The sequence below is a fragment of the Theropithecus gelada genome, chromosome 8 (genome assembly GCF_003255815.1).
Source record: "Theropithecus gelada isolate Dixy chromosome 8, Tgel_1.0, whole genome shotgun sequence".
NCBI classification, from domain to species: domain Eukaryota; kingdom Metazoa; phylum Chordata; class Mammalia; order Primates; family Cercopithecidae; genus Theropithecus; species Theropithecus gelada.
In genome coordinates, this window is record NC_037676.1 from 126,599,547 (window position 1) to 126,618,704 (window position 19,158).

The 19,158-nt window shown below is 34.7% G+C and overlaps 1 protein-coding gene across 1 annotated transcript in view; it reads right to left on the minus strand.

Moving 5' to 3' along the window:
• Nucleotides 1-5,854: 5,854 nt before the first annotated feature.
• Nucleotides 5,855-19,158, minus strand: part of TMEM65 (transmembrane protein 65) — a 62,105-nt gene continuing 48,801 nt past the window's right edge. The window contains exons 4-7 of the mRNA XM_025395347.1: nucleotides 17,393-17,447; nucleotides 16,203-16,245; nucleotides 14,140-14,245; nucleotides 5,855-7,941 (exon numbers count right to left, since the gene is read on the minus strand). Coding sequence (XP_025251132.1) covers nucleotides 7,840-7,941; nucleotides 14,140-14,245; nucleotides 16,203-16,245; nucleotides 17,393-17,447 — 306 coding nt within the window. The 3' untranslated portion in view covers nucleotides 5,855-7,839. The remainder of the gene's footprint in view (nucleotides 7,942-14,139; nucleotides 14,246-16,202; nucleotides 16,246-17,392; nucleotides 17,448-19,158) is intronic.

Below are 19,158 nucleotides of genomic sequence, written 5' to 3' on the forward strand. Positions count from 1 at the left end.
AACAGTAAAAGTATTAAGCCCAGAGTTCAGTAAACAATGTCATGTTAAGAAGAAAGGGGGCAGACAGATTCTAAAAACTGTAGATTAATATACTTAATATTAATTATCCTTAGGGCAAAAGGTTAGAGAACAGATTCAGCAGAAAGTAAAGTAACCATTAACTCCATTAACCCAACACAAGTTTATTTATGAAGTCAAGTCAAACTGAGGAGTATTTGTTTCTTTGATAATTGGTAGACAGGGAATGTATATACATATCGTATTTCTCATTAAGCATTTGCTCATGTTACAGAACAGTGGCCTAGAGAACTATCATTGAAGATATTTACCAAATCTGCCTGAAGCAAAATGTGTTAAACTGCAGAAATGGTGCAAAATGACACTGGAAGTCATAGAGCTGATTCTTGAACACGGGTATGAACTGCATAGGTCCGCTTATATGCATTGTCTTGATAAATACATTGACAAATTTTTTGGAGATTTACAACAATTTAAAAAACTTGCAGATGCACCATGTAGCTTAGAAATATTGAAAAACTAAGAAAATGATATGTCATTAATGCATAAAATATATGTAGACACTAGTCTATTTTATCATTTGCTACCATAAATATATACAAATCTATTATAAAAAGTTAAAATTGGCTGGGCGCAGTGGCTCATGCCTGTAATCCCAACACTTTGGGAGGCCAAGGCGGGCAGATCACCTGAGGTCAGGAGTTCAAGAGCAGCCTGGCCAACACGGTGAAACCCGTTTCTACTAAAAATACAAACATTAGCTGGGCATGGTGATGCATGCCTGTAATCCCAACTACATGGGAGGCTGAGGCAGGAGAATCACTTGAACCCGGAAGACAGTGGTTGCAGTGAGCCGGGATGGTGCCACTGTACCACTCCAGTCTGGGCGACAGAGCGAGACTCCATCTCAAAAAAAAACAAAAAAAAGTTAAAATTTATCAAAACTTACGCATACACAGACTACACTGGAGCCATTTGCAGTTGAGACAAACATAAAGATGTAGTACTAAATTACAACTGAAAAAGATTAACTATAGCACATACTGCACTACCACCATAATTTCAGAGCTACCTCCTGTTGCTATTGCTGTGAGCTCAAGTGCTATTTTCACTTAAAATGCCATGTGATGTTTATCATCTCCACATGGGCAGTTCATCTCTCCAGTAAATCGTGTATCATAGTAAAAAGTGACCTCTCATGGTTCTCAGTTATTTTTCATCATGTTTAGTACACCCATAAGCCTTGCAATAATACCATGGGACCCATACAACGCTAGTCCCACTAGTGATGCTGGAAGGGCTCCCAAGGAGCAAAGTCATGATATTACAAGAAAAAGTTACATTGCTTCATGTGTACTGGTCTGCAGCTGTAGATGCCCATCCTTCAAGACAAATGAATCTAGCATAAGGACCACTGTTAATAAAATTAAGAAAATTTATGAAGCCTTTACTGCATCTATACCAGCAAACCTTGTACTTTTTATGATATACCTTTTTATCTCATATTGAAAATGCAACTTTTATGTGGGTGCAGTATTGCTATAAGAAAGACGTACCTATAGGTTCTAATATGATTGGAGAAAAGGTGGTCATTATATGACAATTTAAGGCAAAAGGAAGGTGAAGGATCTAAATCTAGAGAATTTAATGCCAGCAAAGGATGGCTTGATAATATTAGAAAGAAGTTTGGCTTTAAAAATGTTAAAATAACAGAAGAGGCAGCTCCTGATGACCAAGAGGCAGCAGATGAGTTCCCAGATGCCATTAAGAAAATCATTGAGGAGAAAGGATATCTACCAGAACAGGTTCTTAAGGCAGACAAAAGTGCCCTATTCTGGAAAAAATATACATATATATGCCACAAAGTACATTTATTAGTAAAGAAGAGAAGTGAGCACCAGGATTTAAGGCAGAAAGGGACAGGCTAATGCTATAGGTTTTTGCTAATGCTTTTGAGTTTATGGTCAAGACTGCACTTATCTATAAAGCTGTTAACTCTCAAATCTTGAAGGAAAAAGTTAAACACAAGCTGCCAGTCTTCTGGCAGGATAACAAGAAGGTCTGGACAACAACCCTTTTTCTGGATTGGCTCCATTGATGTTTTGTCTTTGAAGTCAAGAAGTACCTTGCCAGTAAAGGACTGCCTTTTAAAGTTCTTTTGATACTGGACAATGCCCCGGCCACCCACCCAGAACTGCATGAGTTCAACACTAAAGGCATCGAAGTGATCTATTTGCCCCCAAACATAATGTCTCTAATTTAGTTTCTAGACAGGGGGTCATAAGGACCTTCATGGCTCATTACCCACAGTACTCTATGCAAAGAACCATCAGTGCCACCCAAGAAAACTCTAACAAAGAGAACATCATCAAAGTCTGGAAGGATTCCACCACTGATGATGCCATTGTTGCTAGAGAAGAAGCCATGAAAGCCATCAAGCCCAAAATAATAAGTTACTGCTGAGGAAAACAACCAGATGTTGTGTGTGACTTCACAGAATTTACAACAGAGCCAATCAAGAAAATCGTGAAAGAGGTTGTAGATATGTTAAATAAATAAATAAATAAATAAATAAATAACAAATAAATAAATAAAATGGTAGAGGGTAAAACGTTTCAAGATCTGAATCCTGGAGTGAGTCAAAAGCTAAGCAATTCAAAAGCTTAGCTTTTGGAGATGAGTGCCTCTGAATCAGTGCCACACAATGAGGAGGAAGACATTTAGAAGCAGTGCCAGTAAACAAATCAACATTAGACAATCTGTGTTGATTATTCAAGACTGATTTTACAACATGGACCCTTCTACCACACAAGCACTAAAACTAAAGCAAATGGTGGAAGAAGGATTAGTACCATTTAGAAACATTTTTAGAGAAATGAAAAAAAGCAAAACATCAGACAGAAGTTACAATGCATTTTCATAATTACAACTAGTGTGCCTGCCTTTCCTGCTTCCCCTTCCACCTCTGCTACCGCTAAGAGCAAGACCAATCCTTCCTTTTCCTCCTCCACCTCAGCCTACTCAACATGAAGACAAGGAGGATGAAGACTTTTATCATGATCCACTTCCACTTAATGAAGAGTAAATGTATTTTCTCTTCCTGATGATTTTAATAGCATTTTCTTTCTTCTACCTTAATACAATGTATGATACAGGTAACAGACAAAATATGTGTTAATCTACTGTTTATGTTATCAGAAAGGCTTCCAGCCAATAATAGGCTATAAGTAAAATTTGGAAAGAGTCAAAGTTGTATTCAGATTTTCAACTGCACAGGGGTTGGTGTCCCTAATCCCTGCATTGTTCAAGGGTCAACTGTAAATGTTTTGCTGATGGGAGTACCCACAGACTTTTGTGAATTCTAGGGTTGCTTCCCCATGCTTCTGTGCCATTTCCACCTACTGCTGTCAGTAAACATGCAAGGAGTATTAATCTTAATATTTAACTGTTACTCTTTAGGCTTAATCCAGACATTAGTCATATGAAACAAAAAGAAAACATTTTACAATGCATTCCAAAGTGGAACATATATTTTCTTAACACCAACTTTCTAGTACCTAGCATGATACTTTCTCTTCACAGACTATCTGCACTGTTTGTGCCTTCGCTTCTTTCAGGTCTTCACTGACCATCTTCACTTGTGACCACTGGTACTTTCTATCCTCTTTATCTTGTTTCATTTATCTCTATAGAACTTACCACCATCTGACATAAACAATATTTAAGTGTATATCTGCAGGCTGGGCGCAGGGGCTCATGCCCGTAATCCCAGCACTTTGGGAGGCCGAGACAGGTGGATCACCTGAGGTCAGGAGTCTGAGGCCAGCCTGGCCAACATGGTGAAACCCCATCTCTATTAAAAATACAAACAAATTAGGCTCAGTGGCACGTGCCTGAAATCCCAGCTACTCAGGAGGCTGAGGCAGGAGAATCACTTGAACACAGGAAGCAGAGGTTGCAGTGAGCCAAGATCATAACAGTGTACTCCAGCCTGGGTGACAGCAAGACTCCATCTCAAAAAAAAAAAAAAGTGTATTTGCTTTTCTGGGTTCTCTTCCCCTATTACTACCCTCCCCCGCACCCCAAAATAATAAGCTTCGGTACAGATGTTCTGGTTGTTCACTCAGTGCCTTGAACCGTTCCTAGCACATAGTATGCAATAAAGAACACAAGATTTCTTAAATGAATCTTGAGATTGTAAGCACAATACTCTTAAATTATAGATAAGAAAATGACTCCATGAACCTGGAGGTAAAAAGGAACCTAGGCAGAGAGCAGACATTACAAAGCCCATGCAACTGATGTCCCTACTACCCAGCAGTTAAGACAGGCTTCATACTTGGACAAAATAGGATTCCAGTCCACTTATTCGTAGTGGCAAACTCTCTTCATGCCTCAATTTAGCTACGAGAAAATAGAGATGATAATGATAATAGCCCCAACTTCATGTTGTCATTAAGGTGATTAAATGCAATCATGTGTGTAAATTACTAGTGCATAAAGGAATAAGCATTTAATAAAAGGGAACTATTATTCTTATTACTACTACTATCATCAGCATCATCTCAGTCAGGATCCAAAGCCAATTTTTTAGTATTTCACAAATAATTTATGGTAAGATAGGCTAACTAGTTTCTAAGTCCAGACAACTGAGAAAAAAAAGCAGATTAGAGAGATGAAAGTTGCCAGAAGCAAGATCAGGAGAAAAATGAAAACTATAAAAACTAGATTCTCAAGGTACTGCATTACCACACAATAATAATGTACGTAAAGATAATGCTTATATATTATATTTAATATACTGTCTTAAGATGGCGAGAAAATATAATTCTAAAATTAGAAAGATTACTTCAAAATGGCTCATACAAACTTTTGGTATAAAAGATAAACTTCCATTACCTTCAAAATTTATGTTCTAGAGAAAAAGCATAAATGAGACATTATTAATAAACAGCTTAGATATCCCTGCTGTAAATACCCATCAGTGTGACTTATGTGAGTCTATCTAAAGCTTTTCTACGGGCTCACTCTTCACTCACACTCTGTAATGCTGTATCTCAGGTGCAGATTCCAGGGAGGTGGTAAATTGTTCCATTCACTGTCTTAGTGACATTGCTGCCACCTTATAACAAATCCGTATTCATTAATCCTGTTTGTTTTAGTAATAGAATATACCAAGGTCCTCTAGTAAGAAATCAAATTTCAAAATCAAAACCACATTCCAAATTTCTTAAAAGATACTTTTTTTTGTTCAATTCCTTTGTAAAAACATTGGTCACCATTTAACATACATGGCAACAAAATGCACCCAATTTACATGCATCAACAAGTTAATAAATCATAATACATGGACAACACAAATTTCAAACAAACAGTACTAAAGTAGCTCATGTTGCATTTAACTATAGTTCTTGTGCTCCTAATAGAGAAGTAGCTAATATGAGAAACAAACAGTTCCAGTTTCAACCTGAATTAAAGTTCTTTGTGGCAAGTAACATGAAACAATGATCACATGAAGCCATTATCTTAAAAAGAACCATTCTTCAGAAATCACTTTGTGCAAAGCACCATACTAGTGTAGACTATGATCTTAAAAAACATATACCTTCAGTTAAAGATAAATGGTCTCCATTTTTTGAAAATTAATTACCTGAATGATTCAAATTTTTTATTACGCCCATAAATTAAAATTATCTTTCAATGTAAAGGTTATATATATTTGACACCGTAAATAATTCTGGAGATGTTCAGTTAAACCAATAATTCCCTGGGACTGGATTACTTTCAAGAGCAAAAAGAAAAAACAATAATCAAAAGCCCTTTCTAAACTCACAGGCAAGGTTTCTGATTTGGGATTTAATTGATAAGAAGTTAAGCACCACAATACAATACATTTTTAGAAAACAGAATGGACTGCCATCAATACACAAGTTAGGGACAAAAGAAAGCACTTACACTTTACCTCCCACCCTTTCCCCCCCAAAAATTTAAGCACTCTAATCCTATCAATTTGAAATTTTACAAAGGATTTTTTGTGTGGTTATCTGTGTGTGGATATTATATGGAAGATACAAACTGAAATTCGATTTAAGATTTCAAGTTCTAGAATCATGATTTGATTCAGTAAGAATGTCATATTATTTGTGCATGTTATATATTTAGTTTCAGATTATACGCTACATTTTTATGCTTTCTTCCCTCAAAGTCTATGATTAAAGGATGGCACTTACTCATTCTGAAGTGCATGAGAGAATTTATGACAAATTGCCTTGCGAAACAGTATCTCCTCTGAAGAGTTCAAAGTAATTATGTATAAATAAAACCTTAAAATAAAATTGCTGTAAATCCTCTGCATCTATTTAGCAACACAAATAACTTCAATAGCCAAAATATTATTTTAATTTTAATTTAAGTTTCTCTCCTCCATGATGTATTTAATTACGCTGTTACAAGTAAGAGTAATTTTTTAGTATGTGTAACAGACCACATGCTAAAAAAGTTTAAGGGTTCAGAAAACTAAAATTTATAATTCTTACATGGTTATACTTAAGTCAGATATACAAGACTAGAAATAAGTAACTTCAACCTAAAATACGCTTTAAATACCACAAAAGAAGAAAAAAGAAAAACAAAGGGAAAAAGGATTTCTCCTCATGTAATTTTTGAGTGGACTATGTAGCAAAAAAGCAAAATATTAAATATCTAGTTTTCACTTCAAAAGAAATTATTCATAAATAAAATTCACTAAATAAGATATAATGAGATTAGGAGTATGAGTACGGAGTATTCAGACTTATTCCATTCAGATGAGAAGATGACATCTTTGGAGGAAACAAAAAAAAAAACCTTACCAAATAATACGATTTGTATCTCATTAACCTTTCAAATATCACTTCAACTTCACCATTTATACCATAAACCTTCTTGACAGTTCCTATTTTCTACCTTTTTTCAAAAAAAGCTTTAGCCTCTTAATTTCCAAGCATCATATTAAATCCCTTAGTTCAATCTAATTCCACAATCCCCATTTCAAAGACTTTAAAATGCTCATCTTCTTCCCCTCAAAAGTTGGAATCCACCATGTAATTATTCAAAACTGGGAAACTAAAGGTTAAAAAAAAAATCAACTAAAAATAGTATGCTTGTTAGTATATATGGTTTCACGTAGCAGGGAGACCACATAATTGCTCTTTCTGATTAACCTCTGGCCCTTAAAATAGTAAAGTCAGAAAATTAAAATAAGTAATATATACTTACAATACTTAAAATCTGTATCTATATCCATTTTCAATAGATGTGCGAGTTAAGAAAATGACTGAAATTATATGATTATAAATGTTTACTGTGTAACAGTACAAAATTGATGTTCCCAAAAAGAGGGTAAAAAAATCTTTAACTGATATTAAAGATCTTCAGTAATTTGGAAAAATCCCCAGGTTGAAATGTAACTATCAGGGAACAACGAAAAATGCTTTCATGCATGTACACATGTTAAGTAACAAATAAGCAAACCCCAAGTCAATACAGTACATCAATGACACTTAAATAACATTATGAATATAAAAGAAAGAAAAGATAAAATGTTGACTGCTACTGATGAAAGAGCATTTCAACAATTTACACAAAATGATACTAAACAGCTTTTTAAAAAAGATGTCCTAAGAAGATCAAGCCACAATAAGTTAGTGTTTTCCATAATACATGCTAAATTATTTGATCCCATATCTATACTGTTACTGTCTTAATTCCTAAATGTTGTGACAGCATATTTAATTACTGAGGTACATTAGTTTACATCTTTTTATAGGTATTCTAAGAGGATTAACTTTTCGTTTCCAGTTTTTCATCTTCTTCACCTCCTCCAAAGAAAATTAAAGGAAACATTCCTAGAATGCAGCCAATAGTCACCCCAACAGCTTTGCCCTAAGGAAACAAAAGAGAACATTTTTAAAAAGTTACTTTATCTCTGATAACAAGAAGGCAGGAAAAAAATCTCACCAGCTCTTCTCAATATATTTGGATTTGCTACCCTTCATATATATTCCTCTTCAATATTTATCCCTGTGTATACCTTATATGTAGATATAATCATTATGTAAACATAGCTTTGTTTTCTTCCTCAATCCATACCCCTGCATAGCCACACATTTTCTTACAAACTCTTTTCCAAACTGCTAAACTTAAAGTTCAACTGAATTGACGGGTCCATATTCTACTTAAATCTCTACTTAAATCTACTTAAATCTACACAACAGCCACTGCTCCTTCTCCAACATTATAAGTGAAATAACAACAAGCATTTCCGTGTATAGTTCTTCACCAATGATTTATTTAAAAATCAAACAGTATTAATATTTGTGCATCTTCATGAAGGATTGTCATGCTGTCCATCCTTGACAAAGCTGCCTATACTTACATACCAATTTCAGTATACACAAATGTAGACATACATACCAATTTTCCTGCAACCTCACCTACATTATAAAAATTTTATTTCATTTTAATTAATTTATTTATTTTAGAGACAGGGTCTCCCTCTGTCACCTAGGACGGAGTGCAGTGGCATGATCATAGCCCACTGCAGTCTTGGCCCAAGCCATCTTCCTGATCTCTTCCTGAACTCTTTGGCTCAAGCGAGCCTCCTGACTCAGTCTCCCCAGTAACTAGAACTACAGACACATAGCACTATGCCTAGATAATTTTGTTACTTTTATTGTTATTATTATTATTATTATTATTATTATTATTATTATTTTGTAGAGCTAGGGTCTCCCTATGTTGCTCAGGCTGATCTTGAACTCCTGGCTTCAAGAGATCCTCCCACCTTTGCCTCCCAAATGGGATGACAGGCTCTGGGAGCCACCACACCCAGATCATTATAAAAATTTAAAATTTTTATTTTTGTAAATGGTTTTCAAAATTTGCATTCCTATGATGACTATCAAGTTTATATACTTTTCAATTAAGTTTCATTTCTTCATACAAATATTTATTGAGAAGCTACTATGTGTCAAACTCTCTACTTGAGTGTACCATGGAGATGGACTAATCTTACGTCGTCTGTCTCTCTCCTCCAGGAACTTCTAGTTAGGTACACAGGGAAAGACAAAATAAGTTCTATCAAACATTACAGATACTATGATAGCTATGTAATCTTTGTTCTTGAATGAAATGTTTTCTCTTATACATTGTCTGTTTAGCTATCACATCCCACAGTTTTTCGGGTTTTGTTTTTGTTTTTGTTTTTGAGACGAGTCTGGCTCTGTCACCCAGGCTGGAGTGCAGGGGCGCTATCTTGGCTCACTGCAAGCTCTGCCTCCTAGGTTTATGTCATCCTCCTGCCTCAGCCTCCTGAGTAGCTGGGACCACAGGTGCCCGCCACCACGCCCGGCTAATTTTTTGTATTTTTAGTCTATAGAGACAGGGTTTCACCGTGTTAGCCAGGATGCTCTCGACCTCCTGACCTTGTGATCCGCCCCCTTCTCGGCCTCCCAAAGTGCTTGGATTACAGGCGTGAGCCACTGCGCCAGGCCCACATCCTACAGTTTTTCTACCAAATTTAATAGTAGACATTAATATTTTGACAATAGCTTGCGTAAAAATTTTCAACTTTGTTATTTTGAGGGTTTTGGTGGCGGTAGTGGTATTAGTAGTATGATCAATACTTGATATTAATAGTCAAAACTGTTATTTTCATTATGCCAAAACTTTAAAAGGTATCACTCATGCGGAGTTTTAACAAGCAGAAACTTTCTTCATTCCACATGCTGATAAATTTAATCCTTAGCTTCTTGTTTTTTTACTTTAACATATTTACTCATTTGAATACATGCACAGAGAAATCATTATATCCTATTTCAGACTCCTGACTTTCCCATATACAGAAGATAACATGACAAAAGCTAACTCTGAAATTTACCCGTGATAGAATAAACACAAATACACATGCAGGTTCCAGTTGACATAGGTGTATTTTAAAACCTCACTTGTAATTTGGCCCCACTTTCACTTCCCACCCATTCTGTTAGAATTCCTGTTGCAACCAAGGCTTTCCTCACCCTTCAGTTTAGGAATACCAGTCAGTGATTTCAGACCCAATTATCTCAAGAGATACAACGTCAATAGGGTGGTGAGGAAGAAAAAAGTGATACACTTTTCTTACTCCCTGATCCAGGACTTGAAGCAAATTTTTTCATTGTGAAAACATTTATTTACACATTATTATTATGTCTTACAATACTCTAGGCCCCACAGTTAACCACAATGGGGCTAATCGTAGAACTTGAGTCCCATCTGTAATACTGTTTTATAAGAAAATATTTTTTGAATTTCAAACAACCAAATTACAAGTGCCGTTTTAAAATACACCTATGTCAACTGGAACCTGCAGGTGTATTTGTATTTATTCTATCACGGGTAAATTTCAGAGTTAGCTTTTGTCATGAGTAGAAGGCTGATCACTAACTTCAAATACTTCAGGCTGTATAGAATCAAAATGTTATGTTACAGAGTAGAAAAGATTCGATTCTAACATAAAACAAGCAGAGTCAACAACTAAGGAACAGAATCACTGTTGCCATAAACCAGTGAGGGGTTTTATCGCAATACACACACAGACACACATACACTCAATATATTAACACTAGTTTAGTAATTTAGATGTTTTTGTCATAGAGAAGAGAAAATGAACCTACTTTTAATATAGAAAGAAAACAATTATTATGCCCCAGAAAAATAAACTTCTGATCCCAACTTTAATGCTAAAATTTTTAAGACAAATTACTAGAATGTTAGAAAATCCTTATTCCCTCAAAACTCCAGCTGGTATCAGGGGCTAGTCTCACTTTACTTACAAATTGTAAGATATGGACACATGTAAACTAAAAGGAAAAGCCCAAAATTAACATTCCACTTTCTTAAAAGACTTTTCAACCTTTATAAAGTAAAAATTACAACAAGCAAATAGGTCCTCATTTTGTTTCTCCACACTCTTCCTACATTTTGATTGAAAACCAAACACTTCCCTGCTATACTTGTGATCCTTCTACTACTCATATTTTAAAGGGTAGTAATTATTGCAGATTTAAAGTGATTTAAAGTGATTAGTGATGAATTTAATTTTTACCTATGTGTATGTTTTTATACTCTGTATGAATATTTTGCAGGTAAAAATTCTGTTTACTTCCAAAACATTTAATATCTTCATTAAAATAAATTCCATCTAATTTAACATTAATTTTGTATTTTACTCTTCTTCAGCTCCCATTAGTGTTTCAATCCATTGTCATTTGATTTTTCTTCTTCCATTAGTCCATAGAAATTGCTCAGAAATGATTATCAATGAGCAACTACATACCAAATCCAAAAACAAAAAACAAAAAAAAATTTTCAGAAATTTTACTTGATTTCTTTATATCAAGAGGAATTAATTGAATTAATTATCATTCACTGCTTCTTAAAACTTCTTCCTTGAAAGCTCCCATAAGACCATGAGCTCTTAGGTATTTTCTAGGGTTCTTTAATTTTGCACATTTTCTCTGGAACAACAGTTCTCAAATTTTAATGTACAGCAGAGTTAAAACACAAATTGCTGGGTTCTGTCTCCAGAATTTTTCATTTTGTGACTCTGTAGCAGGCAGATTTTAAGGTGGCCTTCATGATATCTTCCTTCTGATATTTAAGTCTTTGCATAGTCTCCTCCCCTTGAGCATGGGCAGGATGCTCTAACTTGCTTTGAATAATAGGAAAGGTGATGGGGTGTTACTCCTGCGATTACATTACATTACATAAGGCTCCATCTTGCCATCCTGCCAGCAGACTCATTTTCTTTCTCCCTTGCTGGCTCTGAAGATGCAGGCTGCCATGTTGTGAGAGGGTCTACTGAGAGGGCCCCATGGCAAGGAACTGCAGGTGACCCGTAGATCGGGGTGTCCAATTTTTTGGCTTCCCTGGGCCACACTGGAAGAAGAATTTTCTTGGGCCACACATAAAATACACTAACACTAACGATAGCTTAAAAAAAATCACAGAAAAAAATCTCATAATGTTTTAAGAAAGTTTACCAATTTGTGGTAAACTTTTGGATTACCAAAAGCAGGCTGCACAAGCCTGCTCTAGATGGAGGGAGGCCTCTAGGCCTCTAGGACGTGAGAGTGCAACAGCAAGCCAGAGGTTAGGTCCCTCACAGTCACAAAAAAATTAATTTTGCCAAAGACCTGGGTGAGCCTGGAAGTGGATTCATCACCAGTTGAGCTTCTAGACAGGAACCAAGTCCTGGCTGGACATGATTGCAGTCTTCCAGAGGACCCATTTAAGCTATTCCTGATCTGACCCACAGAAAATGAGAGATAATAAATATATGTTGTTTTAAGCTGCTGAATTTGTATGGTTTTTTTTTTTGGTTTTGTTTTTTGTTTTTTGTTTTTTGGTGAGATGGAGTCTCACTCTGTCGCCCAGGCTGGAGTGCAATGGCTTGATCTCAGCTCACTGCAACCTCCGCCTCCCAAATTCAAGCAATTCTCCTGCTTCAGCCTCCCAAGTAAGCTGGGATTACAGACACCTGGCCACCACGCCCAGCTAATTTTTGTATTTTCAGTAGAGACAGTGTTTCACTACCTTGGTCAGACTGGTCTCGAACTCCTGACCTCAGGTGATCCACCTGCCTCAGCCTTCCAAAGTGCGGGGATTACAGGCATAAGCAACCCCGTCCAGCTGCAATAATTTTTTACACAATAATAGATAGGTCTAAGATGAAGACTGTGTGTTTGCATTTCTAAGAAGTTACCAGTTAATGTTAATCCTGCTGATGCTGGCACCACATTTTGAGAACCACTCTCCTATGAAAGTTCATCTTCTCCCATGGTTTTAACAATCACCTACCTTTTCAGTGAGGCCTACAGTGACTCTCCTATTGAATACTGCAGTCTGCTTCTATCCTAGCACTCCCAGCCTCTTCTACTTCGCTCTGTTTTCCCTTATTCTCGTAACACATATAAACTTCTAATATGCTAAATATTTTTATTTATCAGATTGTTTATTGTCTGTCTCCCCACTGCTTGAATGCAAAGATCTATCAGAAATAAGATCTTATTTTGTTAACCAATGTATTCAAAACTCCTGTATATCTACTTGGCATATAATATGTAAACAATAAGTATTTGTTGAATGAATGAGTGACAATACCCATTATCACTAACTCGGACCTATCTAACTCTTGACTTTAACCCAAATGCCTACTAGGTGTCACCACTTGAATGTTACTAGTATCTCAAATTCAATGTGTCCAAAATAGAACTCATTATCTTCCCTTACAAGCTTATTCCTCCTCCTTTTTTTCTTGATTTTATTGATGGCATCATGATCCATCCAGTTTCCTTCTTATTTAAAACTCCCCTGGCTCTCCAACACTTAGGTAAGAGGCTGAAGCTCCTTAGCATTCACATACAATACCTTTCCTGTCTGATCCACGCTGACTTCTCCAATGTTGTCTTCTGCTGCTGCTTGTACCTATAGCTACTACATATTATATTCCTAAAATAGGTTCATGTATTTACCTAAATATACCCTTTTTTATCATCCTCTTCTAATTGCTGGCCAGTATTCTTGGAATTCCTCTTATTTATCTAGTAAATGTCTCATCAACAATTCAAAAATCAGCTTAGATCTAATAATCACCAAGAAATCTCCCCACCAAAAGAAGTTACTGCCCACAGTGTTAATTCTCTTACCTGTATCATTGTTATATCTTGTACATAAATCATTACTGCATATGTCATACTAAATTATAATTTGTTTACATGTTTGGTTTTTCACCTAAACAAGTTCCTCAAGTATAACCACAGTTTATTATTCATTTATGTTCTTTGGACCCCAACCTATAAGAGATACTCCCTAATTCTAAGTGAATTGCACAAATATTTTTAAAAAATTCAGTATACCTACAAAAAATAAGGAGTTAATAACACAAATTACTGTTCTTCTGAAAACTGCCAAGGTCTGGACAATTTTTGTTAAAAACTCCATTCAAACCCATTTTAGTCTCAAATTTCTCAAGATCCTGAACTATACAGTATCTTGTTCTGGCTACCCAATTCATTGTCATAAACCATGTAAATTACTTACCAAATGTGTACTAAGACGTGTTTGCCACATGTCAACTTGCTTTGGTGTGAGATCAGGAATTGACAGACCTAACCTGGAAGCCAATGCTTCAACATAGCCTGCAAGTCTTTGAAGAAGCAAGACAATATGATATATAAGTTATGTTTCAATAAAGCCTTTACAAAAGCAAACAAAACAAAACAAAACAAAAGACAAGGAGGACAAAATGTAGGTTTTTAAAAAGACATGCAAATGTCCTCATATAGTAAACTAATTACTACAAGGAGAAGCAAGATAATTTTACATTTGCACCTGGTACTCTAGAAATGGCATAAACATTCTTTACAACTTTTAATTTTTATTGTATATAAATATATTGTTTAAAAATATTTTCTTATTAACATATTTAACACAAAGGAAAATTAATTGACTTAGAGCAATTATTCTCTATTATTATTTTTAAAAACAATTCAAGGTATATAACAATTTGTACAGATAATTAGAATTTCTGCAATTATTCCAAGCTCAAAGCAAAGCACTTTAACATATGATACAAATTAGTAACTTATCAGACAGCAAAAGTTTCCAAAGACTGGTAAACTAACAAATACAATTCCTCAGACTGGTAAACTAACAAAAACCCTAAACTTTCAGGCCAATCTCAAGTATTTTATCAATTCTAAGTTGCCATCATTTATTGGATATACTCTTACTTTATGAACTGTAAGAAAAACATTGCTAATTAAACTGTGTATACTACCAACAATAAGATGGATCCTGATATCAGATATGTAAAAATGCATCTGAGAATGCATAAAATGTGGTATTTGTTGTTTAATGATACGCCCCCAAAAAAAGAGAGAAGAGAAATAGTTTTTAAATACAAAGACTTCAAGAAAAATCTTCATCTCTAAACAAAAATAATTGTTTTATGATACAATATATAGCTAAATGGCTTTAAAATCTCTTAGATCATTTGGTTCTATTAAATATATCCGAAAGCTATACAATGACTGTAATATTCTCATTATTTACTTTAATGTTGGAAACTGGGAATAGAATGTTTAAGAGATGATATCATGATGCATTTATGCCAGGAATTCCGAGAATATAAAATTCTTGCCATGGCTCTAAAGCAAAGAAACTTTTTTTTTTTTAACTGTGGCTTTGGCCCCAGACTCTGGTGCAGAAGTCTAACATAGAAGGTTAAGGTTAGATCACTTATAAAGCTGCTTTGCCTAGATTATAGGGCTAAGTAAACTTCTAAGAAAAAATTCAAATCTGAAACTGTAACACTCAAATGAGCCAAGGAAAGAAGAGACAAAGTCAAAGACACAGCAAGAGAGAACATATTTATCATAATAATGTCCACTTAGTCTAATTTATACTCCCCCAGCCTTCCCCAAGCTCAGGAAGCAGCTCAGGCCATCTGCCACTGGGAACAAGAATGTAAAGAGAGAGAGAAAGTTGGCCTTTTCTAAATAGATGTCCTTAGTTTGTTTCATTATTCCTGCCACATAAAGTAAAGAAAGCAAAAAATAGCCAAACCCATATATGCTTTGGCCATTATTTCCTTTGAAAGCTCCCCCCTCTAAAAAACATGTATAGTCATCAGTATCCTTAAATTTGAACCATATCCTTTCTCTTTGGGTTTTGTGGGAATAGGGTGAGGTGGAATAATGAGAGAGGTTCTTGCTTTTAATCCTGCCTTACCCTTAGAGATGTCTACAAAATACATATAAATACTTCCGTAAACACAAATTCCATTTTGCTTACATTATGGTAGATTTAGAATAAACTTTTGCATACATCAGAACCACTCATGAAAATTACTAAACACAAATGCCAGGGTTCCCTCTCCAGAGATACGAATAATGTATAACTAGGATATCACCCAGGCATCTATATTTGATGGATACCAAAGATTTAGTACTATTAGTTTAGAAGAAGTAAATTCAAAATTTTAATTCTAGAAAACAAAGAAAAATTAAATATCCCTTTGTTATGCTTCTCAATTAAAGAAGAGTGGGGAACAGAAAGACAGCAAGTACAGAATATACAAATGAATAAGTGAATGAACCTACCCAAGTCCAGCTAGATCTGACACAAGATTTCCCAAAGCAGCAGCTAAAAATTTGAAAAATAAACAAATGAACTGTTACATAAAAGAATAATAATTATGTCACTCTGTAATCAACAAAGCACTGATCTTGGAAGAGTTCTCACATTTCTCAAACTAAAGCAACTATATTCAAAGTAACTCATTGGACAGCTCTTACTCTCAAGGTTTTGAATGGAACACAATTTTGAAATTATAATATTCTACCTCCATTAAGTAGTAGGTTTTTTTCTGTTATGGCAGCCAATTTCCATTTGGTTTCAATATTAATTGTACAATATTTTGTAGTATCTTTCATATAATATTTAAAGGAATTGGTAAAGCTGCATGTACAGCTATGAAATTCAAGAAAGTCAAGGAGAAAAAAAATATTTCTTTCATTAACTCATTTACCTAATGCTTTCTACAATAAATACAACTCTTCCCAAATTTTACCTCCATGAAAAACAGAGTGGTAAATGGGACAGAGAAGACAGATGTTTAATCCTGTATTTCCTTCTTTGATTTTTTCTACCCAACTCAAGAAAAAAAAAAAAAATCTACCCAACTCAAAAATAAATAAATAATAAATAAATAATAGGCTGGGCACGGTGGCTCACACCTGTAATCCCAGCACTTTGGGAGGCTGACGTGGGCGGATCACAAGGTCAGGCATTCGAGACCATCCTGGCCAACATGGTGAAACCCCGTCTCTACTAAAAATACAAAAATTAGCCAGGCATGATGGTGGGCGCCTGCAGTCCCAGCTACTCATGAGGCTGATGCAGGAGAATCACTTGAACCTGGGAGGTGGAGGTTGCAGTGAGCTGAGATCGCACCACTGCACTCCAGCCTGGGTGACAGAGTGAGACTCTGTAAATAAATAAATAAGGGTAGAAATGTTTAGGGGTAACACTGAATTGCCAGAAAATCTTGTCTTAATGAAATCAATATAGCAGAGTATTGTTATCCAATAACTAATAATATAAAGTACCCAAAATTTTCACAAAAAGTACTACATATACAAAACTAAGAATCAGAAGAATACGATGAAGAAAACAGATATCTCAATGAGTAAACTCATTCAAATAAATTACCCTCTTCGAAACTTAATCTACTGAAATGTTTTATAAATGTACAGACAATGAAATAATAACATTTACTATTGTTAAATACCTGCCATAGTTGAAATTCCCAAAATAATTCCAATAGACATTTCAATATGGGTTCCCTGAAATATGATAAAAAATTAATCTTAAAAATTAAAGCTGAAGTGACTATAAAAGAATAGCAAAGCATTAATAAAAACAGATATAATAGTTAAATCAACATGTTAGTGCTGCAAAATTACATACATCATATATGCACATATAATGTAGTAATTCATTAAATTATTAAATATATGCACTCATACAGAAATAACATAACATTTCATTCATTCAAATTAGGTTTATAAAAATAAAATTAGCAATACATGTAGAAATATAGTTCATCATTAAAAATCTAGAATTTCTATTTTTCTACCACAGAGAAAAATGCTTTAAAGCTCTTTGAAAACAAGACCAACTCACATTAATTTTAAATTCTGAACTATACATCTATACTACTGTTATTTACTCTATCAAAAGATTAAAAAGAGACTAAACCAGTTTCTAGGGAAATTGGGGTTTATAAAATTATCCTTATAACACTTAGCTCTTTAATCATTAAATAGTGAAACTGTACAATCATTTATAAGCAGCAACGGCATTTAGTACAATAGATCTACACTCAAAACCAAGCCCCATCGTATCGCCACTGAATTTAATGACAGAGTTTAAGACTTTCTATATGTATATCATCATTCCTTTGAAGAAAAGAGGGGCTCACATTTTACTTTCATTTTAGAGAGGAGGAACTGAAGTGAAGACGATTAAACTATTCTAATAGAATAAGGAAGAAATCCTAGGATCTATTGTGCTAATTCAATTCTAATCCCTGAAAATGCTGCCATTAGAAGACTTAATTTGCAAGAGTTCTCTTGAACACTGATGCATGAACATTTCTAAAAAATGTTTCAAATCTCAGTGATATTTGTGGAGGGAAAAAATGCCCTATATTTTATGTAGAAATAATGCATTACTCATCAATTATTTACAAAACTGAAGAGTTTTCCTCAAGTTTCTTTCCCCTAGAGCTTTTGGTTGCATCACTTTAAGATATAATTCTTGCTGAATATGGACTCAACAGCCTGATGATGCATTCAAGTTCAAAAGTCTTTTGTCCTGATGCACAAAGTTCAAATTACAAGGTTGTAAATATACCCCAAGAAACAGATTTCGAAGAAGAAATAAAGAGGAAGAAAAGAAAAGGTAAAAATAGGCAGAGAAAAAGAATAAAGATGTGTATCATCATATCTGAATGCAAAAAAACTGGAGCACCAATATAGAAGAGAGGCACCTGATAACAACAGTCTAATAAATAAATATGGCATCTTTAACAGCAATGAATCGCTGGCAGTGGCCAAAGAAGAATCTCTTTGCAATACATATATTTAAAAAATAGTTAAGTGCTTAATCATTTGGTTGAATGTAATACAGCTAAGATCCTTCTAACAGCAGGAAAAGCCCCATATGAAGTCAAAGGTGCTTTGGGGGCAATGGACTATCCACTTCTTTACTGTGTCCCATAGTAACATCAAATTTTGTGTTAATAGGTGAGGTAGAAATTATAAATAAACTGAATACTAATAGTTGTCTTAAAGTTATACCTGGTTCATTATCCTTAATACAATGAATCTACTCTAGAATTCTAATAAATTCTATCCAATTAAACTGTTAGTAAAGTAACCCAAAACTAACCCTAAAGTATGTTATAAAAAGCAATCCAATAATATAAAAATATTTTTTAAACTATGAAACAAAAGGCTTAATATGAATACGAACCAAGATAAGGGCCAAATC